This window comes from Melopsittacus undulatus, chromosome 3 (assembly GCF_012275295.1).
Source record: "Melopsittacus undulatus isolate bMelUnd1 chromosome 3, bMelUnd1.mat.Z, whole genome shotgun sequence".
Taxonomy (NCBI): domain Eukaryota; kingdom Metazoa; phylum Chordata; class Aves; order Psittaciformes; family Psittaculidae; genus Melopsittacus; species Melopsittacus undulatus.
In genome coordinates this window covers 66,622,729-66,641,315 of record NC_047529.1, presented here as the reverse complement: position 1 = coordinate 66,641,315, position 18,587 = coordinate 66,622,729, and the positions used below count along the sequence as shown (strand labels likewise).

The 18,587-nt window shown below is 35.0% G+C and overlaps 1 protein-coding gene across 1 annotated transcript in view; it reads left to right on the top strand.

Moving 5' to 3' along the window:
* TRDN (triadin) overlaps positions 1-18,587 on the top strand; it is a 226,918-nt gene that overhangs the window by 49,429 nt on the left and 158,902 nt on the right. The window contains exons 6-9 of the mRNA XM_034060756.1: positions 7,068-7,118; positions 14,421-14,480; positions 17,074-17,133; positions 18,495-18,554. Coding sequence (XP_033916647.1) covers positions 7,068-7,118; positions 14,421-14,480; positions 17,074-17,133; positions 18,495-18,554 — 231 coding nt within the window. The remainder of the gene's footprint in view (positions 1-7,067; positions 7,119-14,420; positions 14,481-17,073; positions 17,134-18,494; positions 18,555-18,587) is intronic.

Below are 18,587 nucleotides of genomic sequence, written 5' to 3'. Positions count from 1 at the left end.
TGAAGACTAATTCATTAAAGTGGGATATGCAGTTAACAATTTTTAAAGCTGAGCAAAGGAACTGTGGTTAGTCTTGTGATTTCTTTTTTCTTGTTTTCCCTCCTTCCACAAAACCACCCCTATTGAATAGATTTATATGGGGAAAAATTTATTTGATGCTAATCAAGATTAGAGATTTTATGTATTACTGTATATATCATTTTACTCTACTTCTAGTCTACAAGTTTTGTCTGCATTTTTTGGGGCACAAAATAACATTCAGTTAAATGCAGACTCAGATAAAATTGATTATGAAAAACGTCATTTAAAACTGGTCCAATAACATCTTTGCATGTTGGAATCCATAAAAAGAAACATTTCAAGAAAATTTGACTTTCTACAGAAGGAAAAGAAAAGCCTGGTTTTGATCACATGGCTCTTATCTCTGATTTGTTTGGGTTAGGAGGTTTGTGGTTATTTTTTGTTTTGCTTTCTTTTAGTCAAAGTGCAATTAGCGTTCTTTTTACATTTCAGAACCAAGATACAGAACTGAAGTGTGGGAATGAGAAAAACATTTTTAACATATTTATATACTTGGAATAAAAATTGCCGCCATGTAAAAATTGTTTAGAGTTGAAAACCATTTAATATCTTCCACTTTTAATTCCTTCATACTTTCCTTCACAGCTTTTCAGGAAAAATAAATATTTTTCTATTTTGCTAAAAGACAATTCTGTATTAAAAGATGTAGTGGGATTAAGTTTTTAAGTAGACTTAGTAGGTACACAAAATTCCCAAACATATAAAAACAAAGGCAGAAGGTCAATGACACAATGACACAACAACAAAGGGAAATCACAACAATCAGTAATTTTCTGATAAAATAAGTATATAGTTAGATTATGATATATGCCTACTCACCTTTAATTGCTAGAGCTGTTTTATTCTATAAGAAGAGGAACGTTATTTCAAACATAGAAATAAGGAAAAGTACGTATATATTTAATTGTCTTTAACATAATGAGAAAAGGAGTGGAATAAGTTCAGTTTAGAAAATTTGAGATTATGGAAGACTGGCTTGTAATAAAATCTTTACAGGGACTGGGATGTTTTGCTGTTATGAAAATAACATGCAAACTGTTCTGAAAATGTCTTCCTTGTAATGCATCTCCTTTGATGTCTGTCTTGTAAAAATAAAAATAAGATAACACCACACTGGAATAAAAGCACATCTCAGCATTGATGATGATGCCAGCAGGTCATCTACAGTGAATTTTTATTATAGAGTAATGAAATTACAATAGCATGGGAACAATTGAATACCTGTTGAACTGGAATCTAATCTATTTCTTTTTGTCCTCTTCTGGCTTTACAAAGGAAGCTTAACCTGTATCTGGAAGGCCATGTTAAATCTCTGCATTCTTGAGGGAACATAAAACCTGCTTTTTTGCTGTATGCTGCTCAAGATAAGTAAATTGTCCAGAAAAATCTGAAGGTCATGTTCTTGATTATCTCCGATAGCTGTTTAGGGATGTCAAAGAAAGTATCAAGTGAAGGGAATAAAAACAGCTAAGGTGGAGTAGCTGAGCTTTTGCTGAACAAGTTTAGGAAAACCAACATCACTTCACAGCAACTTTTACAGTTTGGAACAACATGTTGTTTGAGGTAAATATACACCAAAGTGGAGGGCCTTGCACCAAGAAGAATGAGAAATAGTATTCTGTGATCTCTGTCAAAATCAGTCTTATAGAGCAAATGAAAGAAACACTATAATTTGGCAAAATTTGAAAAAAAAAAGAAACCTACATTCTCACTTTAAATTGTAGTTGTGATTTCCAAAAGAGACGGATAAATAATTTTGAAACCATATTTAAAAGGCATTGTGGCCCATTATCTCACACAGTGGATGAGCACACAAACTGTTCAGCATTTTCATTGGTAAGAGGCAATTCTTTCCCCATAACATTTTCAAGAAAGATCATATGACACATGACTTCAGGAAAAGTTGTTCTGCACCGCAGTGTGAAGCTGCCATGAATCCTCAGAACAGGGCAAGATCTAAGAAAACACTGGTGATAAGACTGTGCTGCCAGCAAGCTAGTAGGGAAGTAACCTAAATTGGTCATATGTGTCACTCAGTTTCCAACACTGAATGCTGGTACCTAAATCCTTCTGTTACACTGTCTTTTGTTGCTGGATATAGGCATAATATAGCAATCTAATTCCCCAGTTAAATATAGCCTGTTCTTTTGGGTTTGGTTTTGTTTTTTTTTTGTTCCTCCCTTTTTTTTTCCTGTTGCAAAACTTGTTTTGTTTTTTCTTTCCTAGAGTACAGCTACTCAATATATTACTAGATAGCTAGAAGTTGCTCTACTGTACAACTTCCTTTATTCTCCTCCCAGCCCCACAAGGATAACTGTCATCTTCACCAGCTGGTGTCATCTAGATTCAACATACACATCAGCTGCACAATTGCAAATTTCTCCAGAGGATACCAGCAGCAGGAGAGTTGACTACAATTCTTCATACAGACAGCATCTAGAAGCACATTAGAAATTACATCCTTCTCATCTTCTAAAGCTCTTAACATCACTCACACCTTGCCCTCAGTATCTATTTCCACCAACTTTTCAGGATAATCAGCTGCCTGCTACCAATTAGTCTTGATAAACTAGCAAGGATATCACCCCATTAAATTGCTGGCAATAGCTGTAACGGTTTTAACTGCTCAGGAGCAAATTATTAACCTCTGGTTCACCAGGACTCTAAATAGACTCATTTTCCTTTTCACACTTGGATGTTTGTAAGAGAAAGAATGTCAAAACACTGATGGTATATATTGCTGTGTTACCTGCAAGAGACTATGAAAAAAAGATGACCAACTGGTAACATTTTCTTAGAACAATATATTATAATTTCAAGTGAAATTCTATCTGTTCAGTTATACCATTAAAAGATACACTAAACTGATATTCCATCCTCACTACAGTATTTAAGTAGAAACAGGATGGCTTTAAGAATAGGGGGATAGTATTGAATTTCAAGAATCAGAGTTAAATTCCCAGTTCCTTTGCTGACTTTTTGTGTTGACTTGAGTGAAGCATTTTTGAGTTTCAGATGGGGACAATAATCCTTTACTTTTTTCACTTTGCCTTTCATACCATTGACACTTTTTGTTTGGTTTACTGTTTGGCTGTTGTGGTCTTTTTTTTTTTTTGTCTTTTTTTGTCTTTTTTTTGTTTAGTTTTGTTTTGTTGTTGTGGGGATTTGGGGGAGGAAGGGTGTTTTTTTCTTTTTAAGGTATATTTCACCATTAAGATGACAAGTCAGCAGAGGGTGAGGTCTAGGAGCTGTTTTAGCAATGCCAGATTGCTACACACCACTTCATCCTCTTAATGAAGCAAGATGCAGGCTGGGCTTTCCCAGTAAAAGAAGAAACGTTCCCCTCTTAAAGTTTCAACTCCTGTGTTAAGGAGATAGGATATTATATCATTTTATAAGTCCATGTAGTACCAAAAGCAATTTATGTAGGCTGAGTCTGATAGGTGCTATCATAACACTATACAATTAAAACGGCTAAGAATAAGGCAATATATTTTATTATACCAAAAAAAGGAAATAACAAAAAAATCAAAATGAGAAACACAAGAACAGATGAAGAAGGGAACTGTTCCAGGAACCAGGAACCTCATGCTATACCATGAGGTGCTGTGCTCTTCCTTCATACTGATGTAAACCTGCACAGTGCTGCATCATTAACTCACAGATTCAGTGAACTGTATTTTTTTTCTCTTTCTCCCACCCTGATCTTCCCACAGCTGGGGCTTTGTAACATGCAGCCAGTTTTGGGCTGTCATTAGACACTGTGAACTTCTGTTAATGAAGATTAGCTGGGTAAGGGGTGGGGGAAGCTAGTACACTAACTGAATGTTCAACAGCTATTTCAGTAAAGCTGCCTGTGATGCTGATCATCAGCTGATTGTGAGGGCCTGCTTTGGATCAACAGTACATAAATATACGGGCCTTCTAACAATATGGTCAAATATATCTCCTTTCAGTATCTTGAAATGGTCACTGAGGAGACTGCTAGCTTCCTTTCTTGGCATTATTTCATCAATCTGCATGTTCTGTATATCTGCACAAGACCTGCAGTCTAGAGAAGTCAGTGCCAAGCAATATCCATATGTAAGGAAATAAAAAACCCATTCAAAATCCAAGGAATGCAAGGGGAAAGATTATTTTTCATGTCTGCTTGATAACTGAAGAAAAGAAACAGTGAAATACAGCTTTTAAAATACATACTCCCTTGCAATAATTTTATAAACCATGCTGCCATCTCATAAAGTATCAGAATGGTTGCCGTGGTGACAAAGATTATCCTTGCTGCTGCTTGATTCTGTCATTTTTCTAAACACAAATTCGTAATATTTAGGATTTATTAACAATGTGTCACATTGATAGAGATAAATTACATGCTTTAAACTGGCCCTGTAAGTATTCTATGGTATTATAGCTGCTTTGTCAACTCAGCAATAAGATACGATGTGATTACTAGAAAATTAAAGCTATTTGTCATTAAAGATGAAACAAAGAGTATCAAAATTCTCAGAACAGAAAAAAACCCCTCCAATAATCTAATGTGTTTCCTTATTTTAAATATTTTAGAGTTATCAAAGAGTCACTATTTTCTATTTTGTAAATTGATCAAGATCAGAATATATTGAGACTAGATCTGTTTGTGCTGGGAAAATTTAGCTTATAAGGTATCGGAATTGATGTGTTCCTAGCTGCAATTTTTTATGATGGCTCAAACTATAATAGGAAGCTTATGAAGAGATCTTATTGATGCCCTACTTCGCGATATATTAAAACATATATGCACACACTGTATTTCACTTTAAGGAACTTGTGCAGGACTTTATATGATGTGTAGCATCCTAATTGTAGCAGCAAGTTAGATGAGATTCTCAGTGCAACTGTCTAGAAAGTGACATTTTTGTGTACCTTACTGAAGCATTTGTCTCAAGTAAGCTTCACTGCTGGCAGAATGTGAGACTGATTTAAATGGCCAACTCTACAATCATTGTTCCATACTATTTTGCAGTCAAATTAGCAGTGAGAATTTCTCTAAATCCTTAGCAAATTTAAAGACCTTTGTTTTTTTTCATTTCAAAAGAACAAAAGTTTATACTTATTTTTTTTTTTCAATAAAGAGAGGCCTGTTTTCTGTAGTGAGACACATGGGATGTGTGGGAACTCAGAAAATTTGAGGCATCTTAAGGCATTAAGGAACATGTGTCTGTGTAGATGACAGCATGAAGAATGTGATTTATCACTTAGTGAGCCATGTTCACTTCTGTGTGTAGGATGACCTCCTGAGCTGGGTAAGATATGTCTCTACTGCATGTTCCAACGCAGTGGAAGTGACAAGAAGAAACTTCAGAAAAGGATTTTCTATCAACTGATTTCTCTCAGTTGATAGAAAAAGAATCCTCACACAGCTGCATAAAGAAAAATAATCCAGGCTAAGATGAAATACAGTTAATCAATATGGCATGATTTCTTCCTAATCACAACCTTTGAGGTTTATATAACAATAAATAAACTACATACCCAGGATGCAAGGAACAAGATGAAATCTGAATAAAAAGTCCTTTAGCTTAATGTCATCATATAATCAGCTTAGTTTTGCTGCCATACATTAGTAGCTAACAGTATTTTGGACAATATTGCACTTTAGCTCAGTGAAATAGTATTCTCTTTATCTGAAGACAACATAGGCTGATATCATAGAATAGGCAAGTTTCCTGCAAACAAGACAATCGGTATTTCAGATGGCAAATACTATCCAATAAAAACATTCTGTATTTATTTTCAAGAACCTATACTAAGATCAGAACTGTGGGAAGTGAAAGTACCATTGCCTGGATCTCTTAAATAACTAAGGGTATAAGTGGAAAATTTCAGTTTTCTTCAAAAAGCATTAAAATAGCTCTTTAGAGTTGAGATGTAATATGCATAATATTTTCTTTGTTGGATTAATTCTGGGGTCAGTGTTCCTTGCTAATTAGACACTACAGGCCAAATCTAACCCTAAAATACAGAACCATCTCCACAGAGTCTGTTTGTCATGTGCTTTTGTCAAAGATGAATTTGATCCAGTATTTTATACCAGTTTCCTACTGCAGGAAATATATGCATAATCAGATAAACCTGGCACTCTGTATTGTCTTAATAACTTTATTGAGCACCTCTAATAAATGGCCTTTAAATTTCTACCACTGTATGCAAACAGTGCTATGCAAGCTTGATTTAATTCTGGTCTGTTTTTTCTCAAATTCAACACTGTGCATTTTCAATGTTATCCTTTTGTTTGCACAGTAGGCAAAAAAAATCAGTTGCAGAGGTATATAGTAGTAATTTAATATCAATGTCATAAGTGAGGAATTTTGTTTAAAAGAGATAGTGTAGCAACAGAAGGTAAATACTGTACCACTTCCTCTTCTAACAATACAGTACTCAATGCTTTGGTATATAGCAAATGAATCATTCTCCAAGACAATGATCCCTAACCTGGGAACTTTTATTTCTGTAATCTGTATACAGTATTGAATCTCTGCTTGTGTGCTGGAGTTATCAGTTCAGCATGTGAGCTCTAAAAATTTTAGTAAATGCAGTAAAAAGAACATTTTTTTTTGTTTTGAAGGTAATTTGGAAAACAAAATACTGGTAACTCAAGACACATTAAAAAAAATGTTTAGTAAAAGCACGGGTTTTTCTGATTCATGACCAACACATGTTACTGTATAGCTGTTGCAGACCAGCAAAACATATTTTTGACTTTAAAATTGCTCAGTTAAATCCAAAGTAATTATTAAGTCATTTAATGTTACTATTTTTTTGCCCATATATACCTATGTATATAAAATTGAACTATATTGTATATAATTCTGAATAAGCAGATGATAAAGACATGCCTCTCCTATAATATTTAAAGAACTTAAATGTTTTTATTATGAAAATGCATCTGATATTTTGTGTGTGAAGCTTATTATAATATTGCTAAATTTACATTGCATTGTTTTCAGAAATTCCCAAACAGAAGCTGGAGAGACATGAAAAGCAAACACCACCAAAAGGTAACTTTATACTTCTGTCTGATTATCTACTTATATATATATATAGATGCAATATACAGTGTATTTGTTAACTACATATGTTATCACTTTTATATTATAGAAGCATTCAAGCTGTAAATTATCACAGAATTATCTATACCTTAACAGTAGCAAATAGTGTCATTTTGTTTGTTTGGCTATATTGTCAGTGGGGAGTCATAAAAAAATATTTTCCCATCCAAACTTATCCAGAAATCTTTTTTTGTAGCAAAGGTGCAAGAAAGTAGAGTGCGGATGATCTTCCTATGGTACAAAAAGCATGAAGTGTGTTGGGCAAGTTAAAAAGCAAATTTATAGGCCAGCGGGTGCCAACCAAGTTATGAAGTCCTAGTTAACAGTGAGACAGGTGTGTATCAGAGATAAGAAAAGCCTCCATTTTAAGCACCTACTCTTTTTCAGATAGCTCAATCTTTTCTAACTGGCACTTTCTAAAAATCCACAGAGGAACTGGTTTGGACTGGGTTTCAAAGGTCAGGTAAACAAAGGAATTTCCTGGGATATGTGCAGATTTTTTGCCTAAGAAAACCTCCTCTGTAAAGGCTAGTTTGCATAAAATTTGATGCACATCTCTCTGATGCACCAGTGCTATGCTTAGTTATGACAGGAGGAAGCAAGAAGGGAGCTTATTAAAAGTAGTATCTATATACACACGTGCTTCTTCACATAATTATATTAGTTCTGTTCCTATTCCTAGCTTTCCAGTCTGCTAATCACGGTCATCTGGAGTGTCTAGACCTGCTTCCCAACTACTTAATGAATCATGTTGTATGAAAATGAGCTTTTCTAGGTTATCAGTGGTCCAGCCAGGCAATAATGCAAGGGATCCCAGTTAAGGTCTTTTCACACACAGTATTCTAAAAGCACAAATGAAGTTGCAGCCTTGACCAAAACAGCCTCTTGTGTACCATTTTATCTACACAGAAATTCATTGATTTACATAGAAGAACACAAGCTTTGCAGAAATGATTACTAAAATTTTATGAAATGCCGGAAAAAAGCATTCATGGGTCATAGAGCTAAGCCACTTTATGCATATGCCTGATAATGCTGTCTTTAATTATGCAATCACTTACTGAAGCACAGGACAGATTCTTTCTGGTTTTTGTTTTCATATTTAGTTCCAAAAATGCATCTTGTACATAGGAACAAAAATTGTAAGAAACCATTCCATCTGGCCTCAAGCTAGAGTATAATAAAGGCATGAATCTTAAGGGAGTTTTACTGTTACCTTCTAAAGTACCTCCAGAAAGTATGTGCAACTATATTTTATTGTTTTTAATAGGAAAAATACAGAGGTAAAATGGATGTTTTTAATAAATGCAAACACCACCCCAAAATATTACACTAGAGTTCTAAAAATAATTTTAAGTACATTTTTTGAATAGTCAGCCTTCCTGACTCAAAGTCCTAAGATTTACAAGGGATTTCCACCCACAAGCCTAATTTTGAAAAGATTTTACTGAAATAACAGGAATAGATATAATTACTGAAAACTCCAGATGGAAGTGGCTGAAATTATAAGAAAGATTCTTATGGCATTAAAAGCCAGAAAAACCTGTGCCCTAAAATTTGCTTTGAAATAAATATTTTGATAAAGTGCTAGTAATACTTCAATTATTGTACTTTTCAATTGTTGTACTTAGTCAATTTGATCCCGAAAGGAAGAAATACTATGAGAAATGATTCACCAAAGCATTTTCTCCTGCTTAAGAGCACTGAAATTATTTCACAATTATGTACACACATAAGCACAAAGTCACTATGAAATAGGGTCTTTCCAATTTGGTATTTGATTTATCAGTACTTTCACAAGGGCAAATGGGACCCTGGACTGTATGAGCTCAGCCCATCAGTAGCAGTAAGGTATTAATTATCCCCCTGTACTCATCTCTCAGGAAACCTCAGCTAGATGCTGTGTCCAATTCTGCGCTTCCCAGTTCAGGAAAGCCATTAGTAAACTGTATTGAGTTTGGCTTGAGGCCACTGTGATGGTCAGGGCTGGAGCAGTTGCCCCAGGAGAAAAGGCCAAGGGATAGGGCTTTCTCAGCCTGGAACAGCTGTCCTGTGAGTTTGTCATTTTGTGACATAAAACTCTAAGCTGTTGCTGAAGGCTGTTTAAGTAGCAGGTGTCATAATTGTTATTACTATTACTATCAATACAATATAACTATGCAATACTTTGTAAACAGGGAAGAACAATGATAAAATATATCAATATAAAAGTACATGTAAGTAGCTTCTCTAATGGAAGGTTCAATGGTAATCCAGATGGACTGATCGTTTCTGATTTTTATGGAAAACTAATTTTAACATTGAAATTAATTGTCCTGCATTTCTGGGAAATATATCTTATTACAACAGACATTAAGAAGGAACTGGAAAAGGCTGATCTACAGTGTGGCTTTTCCCAAATACACTTCACTAATACATTGCTGTTGGAGTGAGGGAGGGAAAAAGACAATGTGATGATTAAATATTACCTGTGGCAACCATATATTAAATCCCAGTGGTTATAGGACAGATACTTGTTTGCCTGCAAATTAACACTGATCTCCCTCTTTTGCTGCAGAAAGTATCTCTGAATTTAGCCTGATTTGACAAACAGATTCCAGGCCCTCCAGAACTATTTCATTTACTATGCATACCACATATTTGTCCCTCTTGCCTCTATTAAGTAATCAATAGGGCAGTACTGATAATCATAGAATCATAGAATAATGGAATGGTTGGGATGGAAAGACTTTAAGATTATCTATTTCCAATCCCATGACATGGACAGGCAGACCTCACACTACACCGTGTCTCCCAAGGCTCTGTCCAACCTGGCCTTGAACACTGCCAGGGGTTAGAGCATTTACCACTTCTTTGGACAGATTTTAAAGATCACAGAATAAAGGTGTCTATATTTTGGCACATGGATGAATTACAAGTTTATAAAGACAAGTATAATATGACCCCATAATTGAATTTGCTATAACTGGAAGACAAGGTATTTGAGACAGCTAAAAAGATAAATAGACCTGGACTATACAAATCCGCAGTACACTAGAAACACATGTAAACTGACAAAATTAGCAAATTAAATGGCATATTCATGTTTGACACAAGGCTGCATAATTCCTGGAGGTATGGCTACAGAGATACATGAGTTAACTTTGAACTAGTTAACATGGTACAGATAGCAGTGTAGTTATAGTGGTTAAGATACAACTGTCAAGTATTCATGTAGCTGTATGGGTTTACAGCAGCCTAGGATGGAGCCAGTGCTGTGGGAAGGTTGACTACCACCAATAGTTGTTAAACCTAAATCTCATTTCGGATGGATGTAACACTTTTTGACTGCTACAATTAAATCTAATTTTAAATTATATAAACATGTAACTCATGAGACCTTGTCTCGCTCTTATATAGGCATTTACATTCAGTGTTGCAAGGCTAAATCCAGCACAGGGTTAGGCACTGCAGTAAAAAAAGTGTGCATGCCTAGTGCCAGCTGTTGAGGACCTGAGCAAAGTCAGAGGCAAGCTTCTTGCACCTCCTCAGGTAATTGAGGTGATTTAGAGCGAGTGCAGGTGCTTTCATAGTCCATTAATTGCTGTGATTTTCTTAGATTATTGTTTTGGACCTGGAAGCCTGTGTCCCTTACCTTTTCTCTCTCTCTGTTTTTTGGGTTTTGGTTGTTTTTTTTTTTTGATTATTGAAGAAGAATTAACTTATAGCATCTAAGGTTACTACTAAGGTTACTTTACTTCCCAATAAAAGCATCTACACAGAGACTTAATGGTCTCTGACTAATGCACTCGAACTTCATTGTATTAGTTCATTTATCTTAACTTTCTGAGTGTTGCTGTATAAACGAGCACTTAGTAAGTTAGCTGGAGCAAGCAATATCTGCTTTGTGCATATCGTGCTCATCACCTACTTTTATACTAAGCATCAGACTTCAGACTTACTCAGCTGGAAACTTTTTACTTCCCTTAGGTAAATAAATAGTGCCTCCTTATTACATCTCTTCGCACTTGTTTGCTTTTTGTGGTGAGGATATCAAATACTTTAATGAGGAAAAGCTAAATTATATCCTACTTCACTGCCTTCCACTTGTTGCAAATCAAATATACTATTAGATGACTGAAATTTAGAAAAACGTGTTACATATATGCTACTTCTTGCTTTTAATTTTATGTGAATTAGATAACAGTATTCTTATACAATTAAGTTTGGAATATGTTGATAAATTACCTTTAAATTTTCTGTTGTAAACTCCTATTTTAGAGTATTTATAAATATACCACACCCTTGTCACTGAGAATAAAACTTTTCATACTCATATTTTTGCTTCAAGCTGATTTTCATTCAAAGTAGTATAAAAATGCTTCAGTGATTTTCAAAACCTATGGTGCGAAAATCATTTTGGGGTGTTTTATTTTTTTCAAAGCTACTAACAGTTCAGTCAGAGCTTATAATTTTTAAGTATTTGCAAGGAAGTCCAAGAAAAATTCTTTATGTTGTGGGAAAGATTTAGCTTACACAATTGTCATAACACTAATTTCAGTTACTCACTGTTTTTTTTTTTTTGATAAATCCATCATCCTCTTTTGAGTGATCTTTTAATTACAAAGTGTATCATAAAGCAAATCAAATGGTTGGAGTTGAATGAGCAGTTTCAGTGCCAGCATTTTTCAGCTGAGGAGTGCTTCACTTAGCAGCCTTAAAAACATTTTTCTGTGCTTTCTCTTTGGTTTTTTATATGCAAAAGAAAATCTTATTAACTCTGGTTTGTTTAACACAAACATGGGAATATGGCCAGCCTGATTTACTTATAAAACCTAATACTTGCACCTAAGTTCTGTGGGCTTGAAAAAGGACATGTATTAAATCCTTTACAAAGAAACAGATATCCACATGTCTAAACCTGGTAAAGATCTGCAGACAGTGAAGTATTATCTATGACAGAGATTTGAGGACTACGTATGAAGCTGAACATGAAAACCTTTCAGGAGATGGGGAAAGCAGAGTTAAAATGCAAAAGAAAGATCTTATTCAAGTTTGTCAGATCAAAAACTTCAGGATTTTGGTGACCTGTCTGAACTGTGATGGTAGAGTCAAAAATGTGCAGTCATCATAGCCCTGAAAAATGAGCCTTCTAATTTTTGGCAGCATCTGCCCTTCCCAGATAAGTTTCTACCCAAATGCCATAACTTTGACAGCGTCCATAAGAGGTAATGGCAAACATTACAATCTGAGATTAGCAAACTCTGAGACTGTGGGATATCAACATACAGAATAGGGCTCTTGAACTAGCCAGAGATGGCCTTCAACCTATCACAGTGAAAAGAAAAATAGCTTATGCTTATGCCAGGCTGGTCTTTGCTTATCCACATTCCAGGCTCCATGCCCAGATATATCAAGTTACTTTTATTTCTCAAGACAGAGTCAAGTGGTCCCTTCTCCATGTTTCTAACTTGGAGTTCACACAAATTCCCTTCTTTTTATCCCCTTAATACCATTTCGATAACATGAAGGAACTTTAATTAGATTTTTCTGTCCACTTTAAGGTCTGCTGACACTCAATTCAGTTAACATCCTTCAAAGCTCATTTTTGTTTGATGTATTTTTTGTTTTGTTTTATGTTTTGTGGGTTTTTTTTTCTAAAGCACAAAATAGGGAAATGTCATGGAGAAACTAGAATAAATTTAAAAACAAAGCAAAGCAAAACAAAACAGAAAACCTCACAACAGTCTCCCTTATACAAATAAGATGCTCTGTGGCTGAAAGCAAGCTTTCTGATTGCCACTCCATTCTGCATAGTTCAGCTATGATTTTTGGCATAGAGACTACAAATGCTTTTGTCTGGTGTGCAGAATCTCAAGTTTCACTGCCACTGACCATCACAGAGCTATTGTTTGCAAAACTGTGGTATTATCCTATCCAAAACTGACAATAGGCTAGCTCAAAATGTTTTGTACAAAGCTAGCACCTGCTAATACAAATGTAAGATGTAAAAGCATGCTGCAGTTTCTGCAGAAATGTTCAGTCTAGGTTCTTCATGAGATAGGCAGAGGGGAGATGCCTTTCCCTTCGTAAGTTACTAGATATCCCAAAGCAATTGAATGAATTACAGCCTCTAATTCATTCAGTAATACATTGCTGGTGCTGCTGCATTCTTCACAGCCTGTTTTTTTACTTTAAATTGGCTGTCCATATTCCTTAAAGGCCTCAAAAAATCCCACTTCAATCTCTTTCTACTATATTGCAAATTGTTATCAACAATAATTTACCTGTTATGACTGGAAATGTATTTGGATAATGTGAACACATGCAAGACATAATGAAATTACTAAATGCTTATAATGATGTTTCTTGAAGACATGGTCCTATTTTCTAATGAGGAAATATTTAACTGACAAAAAAACGTTTGCACCTCTGTGAAATGACATTTGCTTCAAAGCTTGTGAGATGAAACTATGCAAAACCATTACTGTGCTTGTGTAAAAAGCTCACAGTTGTCTTCTAATTGAAGTTGTATTTTCTGTGATTTACTTGTTGATGGAAACTTGAGCATTGCAAAGAAAATGTTTTGCCCCTGAAATTACAATATGCTAGCCTTTTAGTAGTAGAGGTTGACATGGGAAGTTTTTGTCATCTAAATCATTAGGATGTGGAGCATAGTCTTGTCCAAATATGGACTGAAAGTTGGGTGGGCAATAGTCCCTAAGGATTCATGTTTGCCTGTTTCTGGTCAGACATGTATTTTGTTGTGGTTTGAACAGCTGCTCTTCCTGAGGTTATGCTCTGATTAAAAGAGATGTGGTTGTTTTAATCTTTTTTAAGTAACAGCTAAAAATACATTAAAAACAGCATGGAAAGAAATATAGCGATATTTAAGCTTTCTTTTCTTTTTTAAGAATAAAAATCTGTGCTCTCAAAGACTGAAAATAATTCCCTTTGTCAGAAATTTTAGAGTCAGGGTGCTTCTATAGTGAGACCAAAAGAGATCTCACAGATTAGATTAAGGTCGCTGAATAATTACTTATTTTACTGAAATAGAGTCTAACATCTGAAGTCTTACTCAATGAAAAATATTTCTCTTGGACCTGGAGATATCAAAGAGGTCTATACATTATCTAGTACCTGCGACTCAGAGCTAAAACCCATTATTTGAATTTACAAATATTTTTCCTCTATTGCCTTAGTGTAATAAGTGTACATAATTCCTCCAGATTACTGATTAATTATGTGATATTTTTATATATGTATCTCTAGTAATTCAGGGAGACAAACCTGAGAAACCAGAAAAAACTGAGAGGAAGGAACCCCCGAAGGGTACGTATTCAGTATGTTCCTTGTCTTTTTGCCAGTGGTTCAAAATGATATAATGTATTGACTTTTAGACCTTTCTTGTAAACCCAATTACGTTTAAGGATGGAGGAGGTGTGAAAGCCAGTTGGTAGGAGAATTAGTACTTTAAAATCACTTTGAATTCATTGCTGAGAAAAAGGCAAAAATTATATTCAGAGATTTATGAATAAGTTTTATTGTATTATTAACTTATGTAAAAGATGCCGAGAGCATAATTAAGTATCTTTTTCAGTCTTCTTGAATAAATCCAAGCATAATGTTCATGTTTGGGAATAATTCTAAGCAAAATGTAATGAGCAAACTGTAACATAGAGGGCATGGTCCCCGGAGGTCTTCTGCTCCTGATACCTGCCTTTGAAAAAAAATTTCCCCAAGCTCATTTCAGAGATGATTTACTAATTTGCTGTTAATGTGTGCCAGCAACAAATTACAGATCCAGCTGTTATAGGAGTCAGAATCAGATACCACTTCCTCCCCACCCACAACTCATGAGTTAGCTCTAGGCTCCAAAGGCCACCATCTAGTTTGCCTCTTGAGAGGGATGTTTTGGCAAAATGGCATTTGTTAAAATATACCTACTTGTCAAAACACTTTAAGCCTCCTAAGAACATGTCATTTACATAAAAATGTGATTAATGAAGTCTCAGGCTGGAGGAAGAAGCCCATTCTGGAAGAACAAATAGGCCAATGGTCATAATAAATCACCCCCAAAAAAGGAAGACCCAATATCCAGCAGTGGCTGATTTATTTCAGACCAAGAACACAAGTCTCACAACCCAGGTGAGCATACACCTTCCCAAAATTTGCACTTGACTAGGCTTTCCTAATGGTCTTTGACTGGAGATTCCCATTTTATATAAATAATTCAAAATACATTGAGCTAGCAAATGGACTCTAGAGGTTAATGGCAGGCACAGAAGTTCAGGTTTGTATTAGAATTAATATTTATTACTAGAAAATAGAATGATGGTGACAAGAGGAATTTATTTCTGAGATTTGGAAAAATAACAGAACAAACACAATAGTGTCCCATTTTAAAATATGAATGTGTCATTAAGACTTCTCTGTTATGGAAAATTTCAGAAACTCTTCAATTTGATTTGATAGGAGAACTATATTTAATGTTTTTAAAAGCTAATAACGAATGAAAGCCAATCTCAGATAGCCAATGAAGAAGAATAAGTATTATTATACTGTCTTAACATGTCAGAAGTCCCACTAATTTTCTGTTTTATCTTTAAGTGAATGTATTAGTTTTGTTTAGTGAACTATCACTACAGTTGCTACTAAACCAGTACTGCATATAGAGATTATCTGCATTTACAATACTAAGAAACATTGCTTTCACACTGTACTTTGTATTTTAAAACTATGACTATGGATACATGTTTTTTTAAAGCCCATTTCATTGTAGTGTGACTGGGAGACTCCAAAGTTTCACTGCATCCCTGTATTTTAACTGCTCATTTTCCACTTTATATACATTTTCTTCTCAAGATTTAGGTAACAGAGAGTTAATAACATACTATTCTAATTTCTAATCAGCTTGTACGATGAAGTTTAAGAAAGTTATCTAATGACACAGAACAATTAAAAGTGTCTCAGTCACAAGTGACTCAGTCAGCTATGTCAGGAGCTCATTCTTATACATCATTATATTTCTAAAAAAATGTAAAAGCCTGGACATTTCCTACCCTTCTTCTTTTGCTTCAATTAGATATGGAATTCACTGTAGTGTTAAAGAACTTCCTTATTTTCTTTTTTGCAAAGGGAGTTTTACCAAATTTGGATGCACTCTCTGCAGGAATAAAAGTTAAAGCTAGCTTGTAGTTTCACAGCTCATTTTTCTGAATTGCTCTAAAATCCACATGATTATTTCCCATTGTCTGGAAAATTATTGTGTAAAATTCTAAGAAAAGTGAGTGGAAAATGTTATTTGAATAACTGGGTAGCATAATACATTTTCCACTGTCGTCATGTTAGTTTTTACTTTGCACATACTGGTCATCTAATTATGGCTCTGACATCATCATTGCCAGGGCCTAATCTCAGCTAGTGTGCATTACAAGCTGTCTGTATCCATTACTGGTTATCCATTTCAAGCCAGCTGGCAAGTGACAGATGCGTCATGTGTGCATGTGATGCTCTTTTGCTCCAGCATTGATTCCAGGGTTTTCATATGCCTCTGCCTGACAGTATGGGGAGGTGCAGGTGGTGTCCCCATCCTAGTGCAGGCAGCAACATTTAGTGTGAGCTCTGCTTTAGTCCTTGACAGTTTTCTGAAAATCTCTCTTCAGGATTGGACAGACAATTGCAAGCGATGTTATTACTGTAGTAAACAGCTAAGGCATGTTACGGTGGCTTGGATGGTAATAGGTAACTTCCTATCCAGAGTTTTCTGATCACACCAGTGTAGTATGATGTGTAGTTATGCACTTGACAGCTCAAGAGTAAAGTAGTCTGCCATTTTGTCTCCTAAGGCTTATCTTGGTAGAATTATTTTTATGTTTTTCCACAGTATTTTTTAACATATATGAACACATTTCTTCTTTCCTAGTGACACATAAAGACAAACTGGAAAGACAAGACAAACCTGAAAAAAAGGAAAAGCATGCAGGTAATGATTTAATGACAGAATTTATTTTACATTTTGAGGTACACCAGAACTAATTGTCTACTCAATTTCCATTCATGTTTCACCTTGACTGGAAAAAATGTCATAGAACTTTATTAATTAAATTCATTACATCATGTAAAGGTCTGCAGACATATAGCCTGAGTAACACTTCCTATTCCATCTGTATAGTTTTTGGTTTTTTGTCTGAGGAAGGGAGATAATCTCACAGTAATCTCTGAGTATTTCCAGCACTCACAGTAATTATGGCTGCTAAAAGAGTATGGTCATCATGGAAAAATACCTGACAACCTGTAAAAAAGGTAATGAGGTAGGCTATGTGAAAAAAATAACATTTTAAATATAATCCTGGGTAGGGTGGTTGCATAGATATAGAATAAGGCAGGACTAAATCTTTAAGCAGTTGAAATAAATAAATATCTAGCACTGCTTTATCTTCCAGAACTTTTACTTTCTTTTGAAGCACCAACACAAGGCTGAAGAGAACATAGTAATGCTCATGCGTACATTTTTTTTGTTCTTAATGTAAACTCAAATGCTGGAGTGAAAAAGGCAGCTGAGTGCTTTTACATGCTTGATAGCTGTAGGGTACCTCAGGAGAGATGATCACATATAAATATCAGTTCTGCACAGACATGAACACGTTATTTTGTAAACATCAGTCACAAAAAATTGGCAAATCAGGACCCGTATAGGAGAATATTCTAGACTACCACAGCTCAGTGACTACTGCACAACTCGGGTGCATTCTGAAACCTGAGCCAGAAATCTAGTAACTACAGTGTATTTTATTTCAATTTGTAAAGTGGAAATTAAAAGCAAACAAAAAGCCCCAAAGAGCATTAGTTATAATGCCATTGCAATTAGATCTGTAATTAATTATAGTGTTTAATCATTCATAGCTAGGAAAACTGTTAGTTGTTATGTGGAGTTTAGAAAATCCTTCAGAAATGAACCAAAGTCATAAACAAGAAAGCTCAAAAATAATAAACCAAAATAAACAATAAATGACAGTGTAAACAAAACAAACAACAACAACAAAAGAACCAGTAAACAACATCAGTAAGCTTGTCTCTTCTTGACTAACTTCTGTCATGGGATTACAGTCGTGCCAGAAAAGCCATTCCTCTGCCAGCTGATGGTAGAAACCTCAGGGATCATAGACAAGTTTTTGAAAGTTCAAATCACGTGTTTTGGCATCAACAGCAGCTGAATCAATATTTCTGGTTCTGTGTATGGATAGCTGTGGTGCCTAGTTGTGTTTCTTGACCTTCTCACTTGTATTCCTTGAAAAGCAACATTTCTGTCTTTTAATAACCATTAATGTTGTTATGTATTTCTAGCTATTCAGAAAGAGAAACCCGAAAAGCCAGAAAAGCATGAAAAGAAAGCACCTTCTAAAGGTAATGGTGATTTTTATTAGATTTTGCAAAATT